At 40.9% G+C, this 17,201-nt stretch overlaps 1 protein-coding gene across 1 annotated transcript in view; it reads right to left on the bottom strand.

Moving 5' to 3' along the window:
• Positions 1-17,201, bottom strand: part of PMFBP1 (polyamine modulated factor 1 binding protein 1) — a 54,940-nt gene that overhangs the window by 25,949 nt on the left and 11,790 nt on the right. The window contains exons 4-6 of the mRNA XM_053554177.1: positions 14,830-14,985; positions 5,657-5,905; positions 2,828-3,049 (exon numbers count right to left, since the gene is read on the bottom strand). Of these exons, the coding sequence (XP_053410152.1) occupies positions 2,828-3,049; positions 5,657-5,905; positions 14,830-14,985 (627 nt within the window). The remainder of the gene's footprint in view (positions 1-2,827; positions 3,050-5,656; positions 5,906-14,829; positions 14,986-17,201) is intronic.

Here is a 17,201-nt window from a genome sequence, read left to right as displayed (position 1 = left end):
CGTTGTGGCGGGCACTTGTAGTCCCAGCTACTTGGGAGGCTGAGGCAAGAGAATTGCTAAAGCTCAAGAGTTGGAGGTTGCTGTGAGCTGTGATGCCACGGCACTCTACCAAGGGTGACATAGTGAGACTCTGTCTCAAAAAAAAAAAAATCTGTTTAAATTCAACATTCATTCCTGATAAAAATTCTTGATAAACTAGTTATAGACAGTCATATCTCCCACTTGAAAAAGGATATTAAAAAGAAGCCACCAAGGGGCATTATTTACTGGTGAAATACTAGAAAAGTTTCCTTTAAGGTGAGGACTAAGGCAAAGATGATACAATTCTACATGATTCTGGAGGTTCTGGTTAATGTGAGAAGATGGGAAATAAGTTATATACATTTTGAAAGAGAAATCAATTTAGAACAATCCAATCAAGATGTTGAACTGAAAGTCTGATAAGATAGCTCAGTGAGGTAGCAGGATATGAGATGAGTTTTCCTATATATCAGTAATTAATAAAATTAAATATATAAATGATTCTATTAAAAAATAATAACAACCAGAAATATATCTAGGAATAAACTCAGCAAGTAATATGGGAGATGTATAAAGAAAAGTGCAAAATCTCACTGATGGACACAGAAGAACACATGAGTACAAGTATGTCTGTCATGTTCCTGGGGAATAAATGCTAATTTCCTCCAAATTACTAAGTCATTTGAATGGCTGTCAACATAAATCTAAATTTCATCAAGGAGAGAGATGCAAAAATGGCCAAGAAAAAATTGAAAGTATGGAACAGGAAAGGAGGGTTGCCCTAACATGAGCTATCAAAATATGCTCTCAGGTATAGTCAATGAAAAATTCTGATACTGGTGCAGGAGCTGGCAAAAGATCAAAAGAATAGAGTCCACAAAAAGCCACGTGCACAGAAGAATCAGCATATGAGTTGGTACTTGAATCAGTGCAGAAAGGTTGGGATGTTCAATAAATGATCTTGGGACCACTGGAGATCCATTTAGATAAAGTTAAAATTAGAGCCTTATCTCCTTTATATTTATATACATTTTTTCTGAATGGACTAAAGATAAAAGCATAAAAATGCAAATTTACAAAAGTAGTAAAAGAAAATATATGATAAACTTTTATAATATTGAAGGGAGAGAAGGCCTTTCTGAGCAAGACATAAAATCTAGAATTTATATAGAAGGACTGGAAAATTCAACTTCATAAAAATTAAACACTTCTGGATAGTGAAAAATGTGATTAATAAAGTAAAACAAAAAGTTATAGGCTGGGAGAAAATATTTGCAACATTCATAATGAATCATTTTACTTGGAATATATTAAGAAGTTCCTATAAATCAATACAAAAAAGACTAACAATCCTGTAAAAGATGAGTTAACAAGCAACTCACAGAACAGAAATCCATATGACTGACATACTTATGAACAGCACTCCATATTTCACCAGTGTGATGTGCCGTCCAGGTCCCCTTTAGCAGAAAAGGACTTACTGCCTCAGCTGCTGGGGTGCTGGTCTGAGATGGTTCTCAGCTGTCAGCCCTTTTGAGGGATTGCCAAATCTAAAGACAACTATTTGCCGAAGTCCATACCTCTCCCTACGAGCAGCTCACATCTCATAACTGATCAACATGGAGGTTTAGAGGTCAGCTCCCTTCCTCTCAGTTTAGGACCCTGAAGGTTCAATCCAGCTCCACAGCTCCCCATGGGGTTGGCTGAGGCTCAACTTCTCCCTCTGTCCAACCCCACTTCCTTTCTCTTTCTCTTACAGGTATTAATACCAAGAGGTCTCCCTGCACGCCAATCTGTCTTAGAGTCTGCCTCCTGGGGAACCCAACCCATAACTAAAGATAATGAAATTGTGATGCGAAACCTTTTCCCCTCCTTCACTTATCAGTTAAGCATAACTTTAAAAGAACTGAAAACATACAATGTGTGTGGGTGTGGGGAAATAAACTCTCTTAATTATTGCTGGTAAATGTGTAAACTGGTAGAACCTTTCTAGTATCCAATTGGGAGGTATCTTTAAACATTAAAAATAAGGCTATCCTTTGACCTAGCAACCCCACTTTAGGAATTACTTCATGGTAATAAGAATGTTCACTACAGCTTGTTTGTAACAGAGAGAAAACAAGAGGTCAATGGATGGATAGCCATATACTATAGAATACAAGGTAATAACCAAAAGAAATTGCTAAGATATGCATTTTAAAAGCAAGTTGTAAAACCACCTTTGTTATACGATCCATTTATGTAAGAAGACAAACCCTAACCATTTCTGTATGTAACTGTGTAGCTCTGGGAGGATTCTCAGCACATCATTCAAGTGAATGACTAAGGAGAGGAAAGTGAAAGGAAGAGGCTGAAGGTGGACTTTCCCATTTGTTCTCCATGCTTCTGTGTAGAGAGCCTGTATCATTATATTATTCATGTACTTAAAAAGTCAGTTGAAAAAAAGAAACAAATCCGTGTTTTGGGGTTCTTTTTTTCCGTGCTTCATGGCTTCCTCCTCATGTTTGATCCCAAAGACATGGTTTGCATGAGTCCTGGGGCCTACAAGAGCCCCCTCCTGATGCCCAAGGGAACATGGAGAGCTTATTGGTTATTCTCTTTCTGCCTTTTTTGAAGTGGTGCCTCTTTACATTAATTAAAGAGCTCAAAAAAATTGCTAAGGAGCAATGATGTAAGAGATGCAAAAGGTGAAAATCTCAGGGCTACAAAATCCAGGGCAGGAAATGATGTCTGGTTTAAGGTCTGGATTTCCGGTGGGGGAGGCTGGGAGTGTCAGAAGGGCCACCTGGGCTAGTTTAAGTCCTACCTGACCGATGATCCCACTGAGCTCGCCCTCCAACATCTTCACCTGGCACTCCAGTAACTCAATGTTGCTAAGGGAAGTCTGGTATTTATCCCTGTAGAGGTTTAAGCTTCTTTCCAGGGAGACGATCTTGTCCCCAGCCAAGGCGAGTTGCTCCTGGGCCAAATGAAGCTTCTCCCCTGTGTTCCCGTTATGATTTCCTATTTCCTCCTCGTACAGAATCACCTGTTCGGGTATTAATGAAACCATACTGAGCCCACAGAAGCATCTAATGAGGAAAGGCTATGGTTATAAGACGCCCTGCAGAGTAGTGTTAGATCTAAATCAGAAACCCAGAAGAACAGAACAGGGGCAGCACAGATATCTAAAAGCTAAAGGTAATAATGATTAGAAATTAAAACAAAAAAAAAGATTGTCCTGTTTAGAGGTAAGCTCCTTAAAGGCAGGGACCATAGACTGTATATTTCCCATGCTGTCTGGTATGTGGTAGGAACTCAGTAAATACTTGTTAATTGATTAATAGGAATGGGTTTGCATAGGTCTATTTTTTTAAGGGCTTGAAATGCTAGTTTTCATTCATTCCTGGGCATTCTCTAGAGCTCTAATTTAGAAAACATAGAGCCCCTTGTGCACATAGGCCCACGTCAGCAAAGTTCCCAAGAGATAGTGGGGGAATATGACCTGGAGTTCCTCTGGGACCTGTACAATTCTTATTTAAATTTCTTTTCTTCCTAATCAATTAATTAGTCAACCAACTGACAGACACTTGTTGAATGCTCATGGACATTCCTTGGGTGATATATCTGATAAGGCATGGGCCCATCCCTCAAAGAATTTAGAATTTTTACAATCTTGAGGAGGAAAGATTTAGAATTTACGAACAACTGTATGTAGTTGAACATATGGCTTGAATTATATACATTGAAGGAATTAAAAGCAAGAGAGTCATCAATAAAGGCTTTGTATTACTGGTTTAAATAGAACTGCGTAGAATCCTGATCCATTAGTTTGGGTGGGGAAGCTGTGGCTTCAAGGCCACATGTGGCCTTCCAGATCCCCAAGTGTGGCCCTTCCACTGAATTCAAATTTCACTGAAAAAAATCACTTTATTAAAAGAGATATTGTAAAGGGCCTTAGCCTAAGATAACTGTACTTGCTACCTGTCATCTGAGATTCTTCTTAGGAAAGGCTTGTTTAATTTAAGGTGCTTAAGTAAGAGGAAGAGAAGAGTATTTTACATTCAAATGTTTGTAACAGAAACCGTCAGTGGCCTCCTCCATGTCCTGAGCCCTTGCTATTTCTTTCCAAGCTAAACCCATTCCAACTGCCATCATCTCTACTCTGCCTGAGGGCTTTTCTGGCTCTAGGATCCATTCAGCCACTAAGTCCCACATCTCTTCCCCTCTTCTTCAGTAACAGAACTTTGACTCTATTGGTGGCAATAATACACCTCCTAAAACCCCACATTTCCTAGGCTTCCTAGGAACTAGCTGTAGCCATGTGACTAATTCTGGCCGATGATATATAAGTGAAGGTGAGTAGGTGGGGCTTCTATAAATGTTCTTAAAAGAAAGAAGTGGGCCTTTCACCCTCTTGCCCCCACCCCTTACCCCTTCATCTGGGTTATTTGAAATAAGGACTTGATTTGTGGAAGCAAACAATAGAACCATAGGTACCTGATCACATATGTAGTTACCTTAACAGTAATGGGCCATCTGTCTCCAACCTTTTAAAATATGATATAGAAATAAACTATCTTATTTATTTTCTGTTATATGAAGTTAAATAAAATTCCAACTAATTCAGGGTCACTTTATCCAGGCTGGACTCTTGTTTATGTTATAATGAATCCACCAGCTCAGCACTAGCTTTATTAAACTATGGCTTATGCTCCTGGGCTTAGTTCTAGGTTATATTTCATAGCAAAACCCTTCTCTGTTCCTTCCTCTCACAATTATTTTTGGAAAATTTTCAGTAGGTCGTAATATTCCCCTTTAAAAAAGTCTATGTTCTTTAAGACCCTTCATAAAGTCCTTGGAGGTAATCCTTAAGCACAGCACCATCCAGAACACTCCTTGGAGTTTTACCTTTCAACTTAAAGGAAGAAAATGCCAGGGGAAAGCCCAGGATGTTAGAGTCTGCCTGTCTCACTGCTTAGAGCCTATGGTTTTATTGCAGCTAGTGTTACCACCACTCAGGTGGTTTTAGTTCTGCATCTTTGAGTCTTTGGAAGTTATTTGGGATTCTATAGGGATGCTACTCTTTGGTTTAGAAAATATTGCCTTAGAACAAGAATAGATATGAATGTTCAAATATACCTAAGCAAAGTCTATATGATCTAAAACTCCAGTCTGAAAAATCATCTGTTACTTTCAACTATTGACTCACACTCAAAGTCTGTTATCTTATCAGCTGTGCAGGTGCCAGGAATTTATATATTACCAAAACCCGATCTTTCTAAAAATGGTTGATTTAATGGACCTTACACTTCTTTTTATAACCCGCAGAGACCTACAGTCTTTTGCATTTAAATTGCAATGGTAAGAGAATGGAGATGGACTTATGCCCCCTCGACATGTGTGCGCACACAGACTCCAGGCATCCCGCATGTATTAATACTGGAGCTCTCACCCAATTGTGCTGTTATGTTTAGTTTCCTTCTGCTCAGCTTCAAAAAGATCAAGAATTAAAGAGGGAAAGTTTATAAACCCTGCTCAAGATGTTGCAAAGCTCTGAGCTCTATCAATGCCTGCTTTTCTAATAGGCTTGGTCCGCCTGGCTCTTCTGAGTACATGGGCATACGGGACATTTCTGTAGGTTATCTGTCTATACCTCATCTTCTTTGAGCTTGCAGTGATGGTGAAGGAGAACCAGGTCAGAAGTCTGCTTCTCTAGGATGGACTGGTACTGCAGGAGAGAACAGTAAGAGGTTTGCAACTCCTCCGTGCGATACTCCAGTTCTTGTTGAAGGGCCAGCAATTTTTTCTTCAGTTGTTGGAGTTGTCTCAGATGACACTGTTTACTGGACCCAAACTCCATCTGTGACTCCTCGAATGTTAACACCTGCACTTGATTCTTGCTCTACAACATAGAGTATACAGAAAAGGTTTAGATCGTGCATCCATTCTTGGATTTTTTTTTCATTTGTTCGACCGTTCACACATCTACCCATCCATACTTTTATCTTTTCATCTATAGAAACTTATTGAACAATTCTCTCTACTAACAAGGAAATGTTAAAAATCACTTAGTATTTCCACTCTGTAAGAAGGATTCAATAGAAGAAAAAAAAAATATAGTTCTTATACACCAAAAGCTTGTTGTTCAGGTTAGAAGAAAAAAAAAAAAAACATACACATAAAGGGCCTACCTAGGGAGATGCATGTACTAATATGCTTAGGTCTTGCCTTTTTATATAAAGATAACGAATTGACCTGGAAGGAAATGGATTTCCATTCATGGTTTTTAAACTAAACTTGGCATTAAAAACACTTAGGTAAAGCAGTATTGAAAGGCAGTCAAGGGTAAATTCTTGGGGATTCTGGAATGCAGAAAAACAGGAGGCAGAGATGTGTGGTTTGAACTCTTCCTACCAATCCACAGTCTGTCTGAAAGTCTGCTAGTCCCATGCTACATTCTCATTCATTCATTCAATAGATATATGCCAAGCACCTACTTTGTATCAGGTATTCTTTGGAAGACACATCCCTGAGTTGTTGAGGTGACTGTTTTCTTACCCAGTATCCCTTATGACAGTGACACGTGACCAAGAGGTGAATAAGGAGGGTAGCTTGTGGCAGTTCTTAGCTCCCCTCTTTGCTAGTAAGATAATAATAATCTTCCTACTTATTCTCTAAGACCCTGTTCAAATCCTGCTTCTTTCCTGTTTATCTCTGCACAGCCATCTTTGCACCAGGACCATGGACTTTATTGGTACGTCTTTAATGTGGTATTTCAAATTCGGCTTGTAATTATTTCCATGTATTTTGTCTTATTTTTTTCTTTTCTTTTTTTTAATATTTATTTATTTTTAATTTTTAATTTTTAATTTTTATTTTTTTGTAGAGACAGAGTCTCACTGTACCGCCCTCTGGTAGAGTGCCGTGGCGTCACACGGCTCACAGCAACTCTAACTCTTGGGCTTACGCGATTCTCCTGCCTCAGCCTCCCGAGCAGCTGGGACCACAGGCGCCCGCCACAACGCCCGGCTATTTTTTGGTTGCAGTTTGGCCGGGGCTGGGTTTGAACCCGCCACCCTCGGCATATGGGGCCGGCGCCCTACTCACTGAGCCACAGGCGCCGCCCATATTTATTTATTTTTATTAAACCATAGCTGTGTACATTAGTATGATCGTGGGGCACCATACACTTGGTTCATAGATCGTTTGACACATTTTCATCACATTAGTTAACATAGCTTTTGTAGCATTTTCTTAGTTATTTTGCAAGACCTTTACATTCCACATTTACTAGGATTCACATATACCCTTGTAAGATGCACCGCAGGTGTAATCCCATTAATCCCCCTGCTTCCCCCTATTTTATCTTATAATTAGACTATAAACTCCTGGAGGGACTGGCCATGTCTGCTCCTATAGTGTCTAGATTAGAGATTTGTACATAGGTATGTGTTGAATAAAAAAATGCAAACAGAGTGTAACATTGGCTCCCAAGAATTTGAGATTGTGGCCTTGGCCTCATTGACAGAGTGCTTTTAAGCTAGTGTTTTTAAATTCTTTAAAAAATTATGTTTTTTACAGTTTTATTAAGATATACTTTATATATCATTAAATTCAATGATTGCTAAATATTTAGTTCAATGATTTGTAATTTTTTTTTTTCCTAAGACAGAGTCTCACTATGCTGCCCTCAGTAGAGTGCTATGGCTTCACAGCTCACAACAACTTCAAACTCTTGGGCTTAAGTGATTCTTTTGCCTCACCCTCTCAAGTATGGGACTATAGGTGCCCGCCACAATGTCTGGCTATTTTTTGGTTGTAGTTGTCATTGTCGTTTTGCAGGCCCGGGCTGGATTCAAACCCGCCAGCTCAGGTGTATGTGGCTGGCGCCCTAGCCACTGAGCTACAGGCGCCAAGCGAATGATTTGTAATTTATAGAATTGTGCAACTGTCATTACAATCCAGTTTAGAACGTTTGTGTCACTGCCCCTCCTCTTAAATTTCCTCATGGCTATTTGAAGTCATTTTTTTTCCTAGTCCCAACTCTAGGCAACCACTGATCTGTTTCTAACCTCTCTGAATTTGTCTCTTCTAGACTTCCACACAAAGAATCAGATAACATGTCATCTTTTGTGTTTGGCTTCTTTCACTTAGCATAATGTTTTTGAGGTTCATCCAGGTTGCAGCAAGAATCAGTATTTTGTTCCTTCTGTCTCTGAATAATAAGTATTCCATTGCATAAATCTGCTATGTTAGGTTTATCCATTCACGAGTTGATTTATATGTGGATTATTTCCATTTTGGGCTATTACGTTTAATGTTGATGAACATGAACATACTAGGCTTTGTGTAGATATGATATTTTCACTAAAATTAATTTGTTCAGCAGATATTATAGCACACCTATATCCCAAGGGCTGCACTGCTATACAGGGATGCATAACACAGACAAAATTCCTGCCTCAATGGAGTTTGCATCTAATAGCGAGAGACAGCAAACTAAGTGAGGATATTCCGTGGTATAGTGGAAGGAAAGTGCCTCAGAGGAGAGGAAGAGGAGGAGTGCCAGGATGGAGGAGGTTATAATTTCGAATTAAATAGTTTCATGGAGGAACAAATTGAAACAGTGATGTATGAGTCAAAACTTGAAGGAGGTGAGGGAATGAGCCTAGAGGACCCCTGGAAGCAATAGCCTGGAGGTGGGAGCAGGCCTGGCAGTCTGTGAAGAGACCCAGGGGCTGCAGCTGTTTTGTTCAGGCTGGAGCAGAGAAAGTCAGGGGGAAGGTGATGACCCAGAAGGTGAGAAAGGAGAAGGGGAAGAGGCCTTTAGGGTCATGTAGGCCATTCTCAAGGCTTAACTTCCTTTAGGGATATGGAAAGCCCTCAGAGGGTTCTGAGCACAGGAGTGACATGATCTCTCTTAGATGTTACAAAGCTCACCCTGGCTGTTCCATTGAAATCAACTGTGGGCAGCAAAGATGGAAGCAGAAAGAACAGCTAGGAGGCTGCCATAAGAAAGGATTGTGTCAGGGACCCAGGTGGTCGAATGGAGGTTGGGAGAAGTGGTTGGATTCTAGATACATTTGGGCAGTGGAGTCTTCAGGATTTGCTGCTGCGTTAGATGCCAGATGGTGGGAGATGATGGTCACCCAAGACAGAATGACTCCAAGGTTTTGGTCTGAGTGACTGGAGAGATGAAGTTTGAATGAGATTAGTTTAGTTTAAGACCTGGGACCTGAAAGAGGGAAGATCCTCTCTACTGAGAGTGAAGTGGGAGCACAGACAAGGTGAAGGAGGCTGAGTCCCACTCAGAGTCAGAACAGTAGCTGATTGTGTCAGTTCAATCTGGACCACCCTTTTCTGGCTCTGCCTCACCTTACATGCCTCAGAATTAAGAAGATAGAAAGAGAAAATGGACTACTACAATTACCAGCTCCCTCCCCCAAATCCTAGGTAAAGACTGGCTTGGCCCAAATACCTGGTTTATGTGGCTGGAGGGAAGTTGTTGAGTCTTCTCTCCTAAGCTGAACAAAGCTAAATTTTGTATTTACTTTGCATAGCTGTGTTTGCTAGCGCTTATATTACATGTAGCTAAATGCTTTTATTCTTTTCAAGATAAGAACACTGATACTGTTGCAACTCATCTGATGAGGTTTGGAGAGAAGGGAGCTGGTGTACGTGCACACACACACACACACACGTGTGTAGAGGGGTGTATTCAAGAGCCTAAGTCATCCTATTCACACAGGTAAATAGGGTGTCTGTGTGGGAAGCCACTTGGAGAAAAACATGATCACAAATGAATACTAAAGCAACTAAAGCAAAAAAGTGGACATCCTGGGGTAAGGTTAACTCAGAAGGGTTTATTTTAGTGACACAAATATCCAATAAACTTCTTATCAGAATTTGCCAAAATCCCCTGGTTTTGGCTTTGTTGAAGGTGACCTGAGCTCTGAGAAGGAAGAAAGCAGATTCCTGCTGCTTCCATTGCTGTGTGCAACGTTTGGTTTGGAACCAACTCTCGCCTGCAGGTTGTGTAGCCCAGCTGAAAACCAACCATGGTCTCCTGTCATGTATTCTTTCCGGTCCCTCTTCTTTCCATGTCCCTATTTTCTCTTCATTGCCCAAAAGAATGAGAGAAATACTCTTCTTTTAAAAGAAATCAGGTTTTTTAGGGCTTTTCCTCCTAGTCTATCATCTGGATGGAGGTTTGTACAGAATTGCTCTTTGTCAAGCTTCCTGTGGGTAAAGAATGTCTTCACTCTTGGCTGTGGCTCATGCGGCTAAGGCGCCAGCCACATACACCTGAGCTGGCGGGTTCAAATCCAGCCTGGGCCCACCAAACAACAAGGATGGCTGCAACCAAAAAATAGCCAGGCGTTTTTGGGGGCGCCTGTAGTCCCAGCTACTGGGAAGGCAGAGGCAGGAGAATAGCTTGAGCCCAGGAGTTGGAGGTTGCTGTGAGTTGTGATGCCATGGCACTCTACCCAAGGCGACAGCTTGAGGCTCTGTCTCAAAAAAAAAATAATGTCTTCCCCTAAATGGTGTGTATAAAGCTTAGCATGTTAGCAGTGATACTAGTGGTGTTCATAATTTCTCTTCTCCAGAGGTCATGTTGAATCATCTGGGTTTAAGGCAACATGAAAAACCTGCCAGATGATGAGAGTTCATGCAACTCTTCTAGGACAGGACAAATACAGTACCTGTCCTAAATTGCCTGGGTACAGAGATTAAGGACTACTAGTATCTTCAGAGAAACTAGAGTTTTCTGGGATGGGAATTTTAAATATTTGCACACTATACATACCTATAGGTTTAATGCAATCAAGTCTCAAAGACTTGGAGAATGCCTCCATTTGAGGCATCTTACAGTTATTTCTACTTACTTATCCTTTTGTATTCAAAAGTTTATTTTTTAAATCTAGATGAATCAAAAATTACATGCTATGAATTAAACATACATTCTTCACTCATCTGTGTGGCAAAAAGCAGTATCATAAAGGTGTTAATGCATTTCCTATTGTTTCTTTGTTGCCTTTTTTTTTTTAAAGTTTTCTTTCTAGTGAAGACATAGGCATTTTATTAGCATCTTCTTTGACTTTTAAACTGAGATCTGAAAAAAAAATAGCAAACTGGAAATTATTTTATGGAAGCGAGATCAGTTGTTACAATTACTGTCCAAAGTTAGACATGATTTTGGGGGCCATCTGGTCCACTGGGTTTTCAGCTCGATTTCTTTCCAGGCCTCAGCTGCTTGAAAGGATAGGGAGTGCTGACCATCCATAGGACTTGGTTCCCATATTTAGTCAACCTGTCAGCTCTACTTGTGGTCAAAGAGATTACAGCTATTGCTCCTTCCTTTCCTATGTGGCCATTTGATCACAGAAGGAAATTAATTGGCCTAGCATGATTTGCCTTTTGAAAAGTCACGTTGGTTTCTACCCAATACTTTGTGCTTTTCAAGTTGATGCTAATTGACTGATGTTAAGTTCTGTATTTTCCCTGATATTGAAGTTAAGCTGACAGGCTTATAATTACCAGGAGTGTCCTTTTTCCCTTTTTAAAAAGATGAGCACTTCATTTACCCTTTTTCCGTCTACAGGGACTTTCTTTATCCTCTTGAGTTCTCAAAAATAATCACTAGCAGCTATGTAATAACACCTGCCAATTCCTTAAGTACTCTTTGAAGTATGTCATCAGGCCCTGCTGATTTGCCTAAAGCTGGCTTTTCAAAATACTTTTTAATCGTTTTATTTCCTATTCTTGTTTGCCTTGACTGGGTTGGCATTGTTCTGATAACTGAATCTCTGATGATTTATTATTGTGGTTGTTTAAGACTAAAAAGTGTCACTATCCTAATCTAGTCATCATCATGAACTTCTTCACCTCTCTTTGACGTGTTACAGGAGATATTTCCTTGGAACTCTAGTCTCCCATCACTAGATAGTTTTGTCTGTTACTTTTTATGTCTCCTACAAATTGCATTTCTTATTCTTCACTGTTTTGATGGAGCATGCTGTATGTTTCAGCGACACACATTTCTTTTGGACATATCTTTGGGTTTAGATGTTCTTACAAATGTCCACTGCTTGCCTAAGGTTCACTTTTTATTTTTTGAAAAAAAAAATAAACTACTTTGGAATAATGTTTGATTTGCAGAAAAATTGCAAAAGTGGTACAGCCTTCCCTAAGGCTAACTTCTTACATAACCTAGTACGTTGGTCTGAACTCAGGAATTAACATTGGTAGACTGCTAACATTGTAGTAGTCTACCTACTAACTAGATTCCCCTACAAACTAGATTACACCAACTTTTCTACTGATGTGTTCTTATTTTTCTGTCCCAGGATCCAATCCAGGATCTCACATTGTATTTAGGAGATTCATTAATTTTTTTTTTCATTTCCAGTGATTCAAAATGATACTGTGTGATTATGTCCATCAAGATTCTACTAATCTTCCATACTCAACTCATTTTTATCTCTAGGAATCAAACTAGGCTTGTATAGTTTTATGCTAAAAAGTGTCCTCCATATTCTTAAAAGATGAATTTGCCAATGTGAGCTCTACCCAATATCAGGGAATGCTCCTTGTGCCAGCACCAGGGAATAGAGCCTGGGAAAATTGCTCAAGAAAGCCCTTTCCTTTTCTATTTTGATCATTTTATTTTGATATTTCTGTAGTTCATTTCTCCTTTCACTGTAATTGAGACACTCTTTTGTTTCCTGGGCAAGGCCAGGAGTACAGTAGGTTGAGGTGCAACTTTTAGGGGAAGTGTTCAGTTTCAGGGCCAAGCAGGTGCAGGCTGGCACCTGAAGACTGAGTGCCCACAGATTCTGTACCCAACTTACCTCATTTGTTGTACCCTAGTCCCTCCTCTGTTCTTGAGTTTTGAAGTGTAATGTACTCCTGATTTGCAAGGCCATATCATTACTCACTTCTTGATTTTCACGCCTTCCATTACACATAGCATCTGATGTAGTATTTTAATTTTCTGATATGCCTGAAGTCTTGAACCATGACCTTCTGTGTATTTTCCCAACTCCTTGTTAGATATTAGTCAAAATTTCAGAAAGTCTTGTGTTTCCCCTTTGTTTCCACATTACATTTCTTGATGGAAGGGTTTTCTTAAGAGATACATTTCTTAAGGGGTTTTCTGAGTGGATGAGTATAAGCCTACATCTAATTGTGTATGTGTAGTCTGCAATTTAAATTCTGCACTAAGTGCTAGAAAAAAAAGAGCCTGTTTTAAAGCTCGTTTCAAGTTGTTAGACTTTCTTCTGGGCAATTAGAATACTAAAATGTGATTTTATACTTTTCTCCTTCCAAGGTACCAGGTACATTTATAAGCCACATGGTTTTTCCTGACTGGGGGTGGGGTAAGTAAACTCATGACAGCAATGATGAAAATATCATGAAATGTTAATATTTAGAAAGAAGTGAATTATGATAATCTTCCTGAGATCCATTTAGGAAAACCAGTGGATTTTCCTGTATCTGTTACTTCCTGAGGAAAGGACAGCAATGCTGGGTAGAAACGCTTTGTTGGGAGCAATTTTGGGGCATTGCAGAGAAACAATCTGTGGTTTCTATAGAAAGGTAGTAAGACCTGCGAGAACTATAACAGACGCAATGAAAAGAGGCCAGATCTTTGACCGCACATGTTGAAAAACACAGTGGTTTCTTTGACAGCCTCTTAGAGGCTAACTTGGGGGTCCGGCAACAGGTTTTGTGCAGCCAGTACCAGCTTTAGGTTTACTGTGAATTTGAGTCACTAAATGGAAATGAAGACCATGAGTAAGGAATTCTTGGAAACCCAAAGTGTTTAGAGAGCTGTGGGAAAATATCTTCTGGCTGGCTCCCCAGCATGTGTGGATAAACTTAGAGACTGGTTTAGAGATCTTAGGTTTAGAGTTTCCAAAGAAAGAAACCTCAGGCTGAAATGAAGTTGCCTCAGCTGAGAAACTGCCTAGACTGCAGAGAAATAATTGTTCAAAATCACAATCTCAAGAAAGACGATCATGCCAGGAGGGATTAATGTTCACACATGTGTAGGGTCAGTGTTACTGAGTGTCTTGGCTTGGACACTCCTGAAATTAGGCTCTTGACAAGGAACTGAGTGTCAGGGAGTAGTTTTACATGGGAGGTGATCTTAGGAAACTCTGAGACAAGGAAGGGGTAGAAGGTGATAAAGGGCGTGTCATCAAGCCAGTTACCAGTGTGGGCAACTGGTCTCAATCTCCCACTGAGGAAGAGCAAAGAGCAATGCATCGGGTTATCTCTGAGTGGGAAGAAAGGAAGCAAGGTTATTGAATCAACCATTTCCCCATCTGTTATGGATTGAAGGCTGCTTCTAGGGACATTCACTCTTCAGCACTTCAGGCTGTCCTATGATTGGGTTCTGGCATCACAGGCAATGAGATGCAGGTGTGGCAAGAGCCCCCCAGAGCACTGATGAACAGTGATACCTGGGAGCAGGTGCGATGGTTTTTATAATATTTTCACAGTTGACTTAGAAGCTTGTCTGAGCTCCATTAGCAGACACTACTCTTCTTCTACCACTATGATCTGGTATTTTCAGGGCAATGGGCTATAAATGCGGGTGTGAAAGGCCAGATAAGGAATAGATGGTGCCTCAGATGGAGGTGACCTTGGAGATAACTAGATTGAGAAGTCCTGAGGGCAGGAATGGCATTTTCCCTGTGTGTGTGTATAATTCTCTCTCACTGCTTGCTCCCAATATGTACTCCTAAGTACCCAGGGGAAGAACTTTCTGGTGTTCCCGCCTGAGGGAGCAGAGTTAGGCAGCAGCAGCACATCGCTTACGTGGCTGCTGTTCAACATGGCTTCCTCCACACAGAGCTGGTTCTCCTGCAAGGTCTTCCCCTGTCTCTTGCAGACATCATGCAAATTCTTGATGTCAAGTTGCAGGCTCAACAGCTTGCTGTTCAGGCTGTTCACTTCTCTGTCTCTCTCCACCGCCTAGGCAGCCAGAAAAAAACAAAAGCATCAGTTATAAGCTATCAAGAAAAGGCTTACTTTGATTCACTTAACAGGTTGATGGAGACTTTAAATTTGCTGGAAATTTGTCCATCAACTCTTAGCTGTTATTACTCATCCTGTGTAACATTTACACAGTTTCCATTTGCCAGGTGTCTGAGTGCTCTGCATTATTCAGACAATTACTTATTTATATTAATTAATCTTCATCACACTGCTGTGGGTGCATCACAGAAAATTCCCTTGTTTTTCAAGAGGAAGTCAGTGCCTAGAATAATTCTAGGCACTCAGTGGACTGTCTATAAATATTAATGGTTCTGCCACTGATAAAATGAACATATTGAGATGTCAAGTGGACTTGTCAAGACAAGTATAGTGAATCAGTGATGGAGTTGATGTGGGATTCTGAAGTCTCTTGCCTTTCTCTTCTCCCACTAAACCAAAAGATCATTCACCTATAAACCTAGTGCTTTTCTCTGGAGGTGTTCACCAATGGGGACAAAAGTGAAAGCCTTGGGCTGATAGTATAAGATCCTGTCTTTGATTATGAGCGAACTGGATTAGCTAATTGTTGATAGGTGAGAATGGAAGACAGTGATCCAGATCAAGATAGGGAGAGTGGAGTGCAGCTGCTTGGGTGGGGCTGAGGGTGCAGAGCTGTGCTGGGAGGGTAGGGCTCCATCTCACCAGGATGCCACCTCCCATCCTCTGAGTTGTGGATGGCAATGGTGTGAAAAGGTATTAGGAAGAAGTCCTCTGTGAGCCTGTGCAGGGCTTCAGTCCTGTTACTGTGCTGGCTTTTTACAACACTCATGAGCACAGGCATTACCACCTCTGAGTTTTAGATCTAGGAACTGAGGCTACTGTGCCTATGGTAGGTCTCTGACTCTTAGGCTAGCCTACCTAGTTATTGAATGATGATTTGTGGCATCTATTAAAGAAATGCTCTCAAGAGAAACTAGCAAGGAAGAGGGGGAATGAGACCAGAGAAGGGGAAGAAACCAAACAAGGGGGCGATTTCAGAACATGTCCTCTGGACAGGAGCTTTAGCCTGACCCCTGAGGGAACTCCGGAGTATATGGTACACCGCAGAGCCTGTCCTGACTGGCAGCAATGAAAGCTGGACTGTCACACTTGGCACCAGCCAGTCAATGACCTGCAGCCACCCCTGGTATGTAAACTCCTTAGGACCAGCTCTCTACTTCTCTAGGCAAAGTGACCTCAATAGTCTCAGGACCTTTCTAAGACAGTTGCAGCTGCAAAAACACACAGGGGATGAGTGCACAGAAATGGTGAAGGGATCTAGGCCTCAGTGCCCAATGCTGTGTATCTGGTTAGCAGTAGGGCAGGAGAGCATGTTGTCCCTGACCCTGGAGCCAGTACTCTGCCTCCACATCTATCTAGCTGGTCTGGCTTCCGAAATATATGAGCTACATAACACGCATTCACAGGGGGCCTGGAGACCTGCTGTGGACATTGTAAATCAAGCCTGACTGAACGGGCGGTTTAAGAGACCTCTGCACAAGGCTGAGGGGGGCCAGAGGACAACGGCAAGAACCGGACACTGCAATGTCAGAGTATTCGGAATCCAGAAGGTTTCCCAGAAGTGCTGCTGTCTCAGCTGATTTATTTCTTCATTTCCATTTAGTACCTGGATTTTTTTTTTTTTACCACTTTACAGTTTAATTAGGTTAACGGTATGGCTCTGTCATTAAACAGATTTCATTATCTCAAAACTCTCCCTCCTCCTCTCTTGCTCCCGTCCCTCGTTCCTCACTTCCAGAAAAATAACAGTGCATGTCAACTGCCCCAAGCATGTAATTACCATTAAGGCAATTACCAGGGACTCTCTTAAGAGAATATGTGTAGAGTGGCTAAAAAAAAAAAAAAAAGAATTGGTGTACACTGTTTTCCAACTTGAAAACAAAATCCTTGACTTGATAAAGAGCAGCAGTTTGTTTTGGGTCCCTTTTGTCATGGTTGTCACACTGGGAGTAGGGCATGGTGCCTGGTTCAGAAGTAGGACCCTAGTGGTCGCCTTCCATCTTGCCACAGGACCATCTTTCTTTGGCATCCATAAGTAGGTTGGGTGACAACAAAATGCCTGTCCTACATGAGAGCCAAATGCCTTATACTTTGACATTGACACTGAATGTATGTGTCTTATGGCTAGACTGTCCCCCATGGAGCCCAGCACA

Source organism: Nycticebus coucang, chromosome 2 (assembly GCF_027406575.1).
Source record: "Nycticebus coucang isolate mNycCou1 chromosome 2, mNycCou1.pri, whole genome shotgun sequence".
In the NCBI taxonomy this organism is placed as follows: Eukaryota; Metazoa; Chordata; class Mammalia; order Primates; family Lorisidae; genus Nycticebus; species Nycticebus coucang.
Note: the sequence above shows the minus strand (reverse complement) of the source record. Positions and strands in the feature narration are given on the sequence as shown.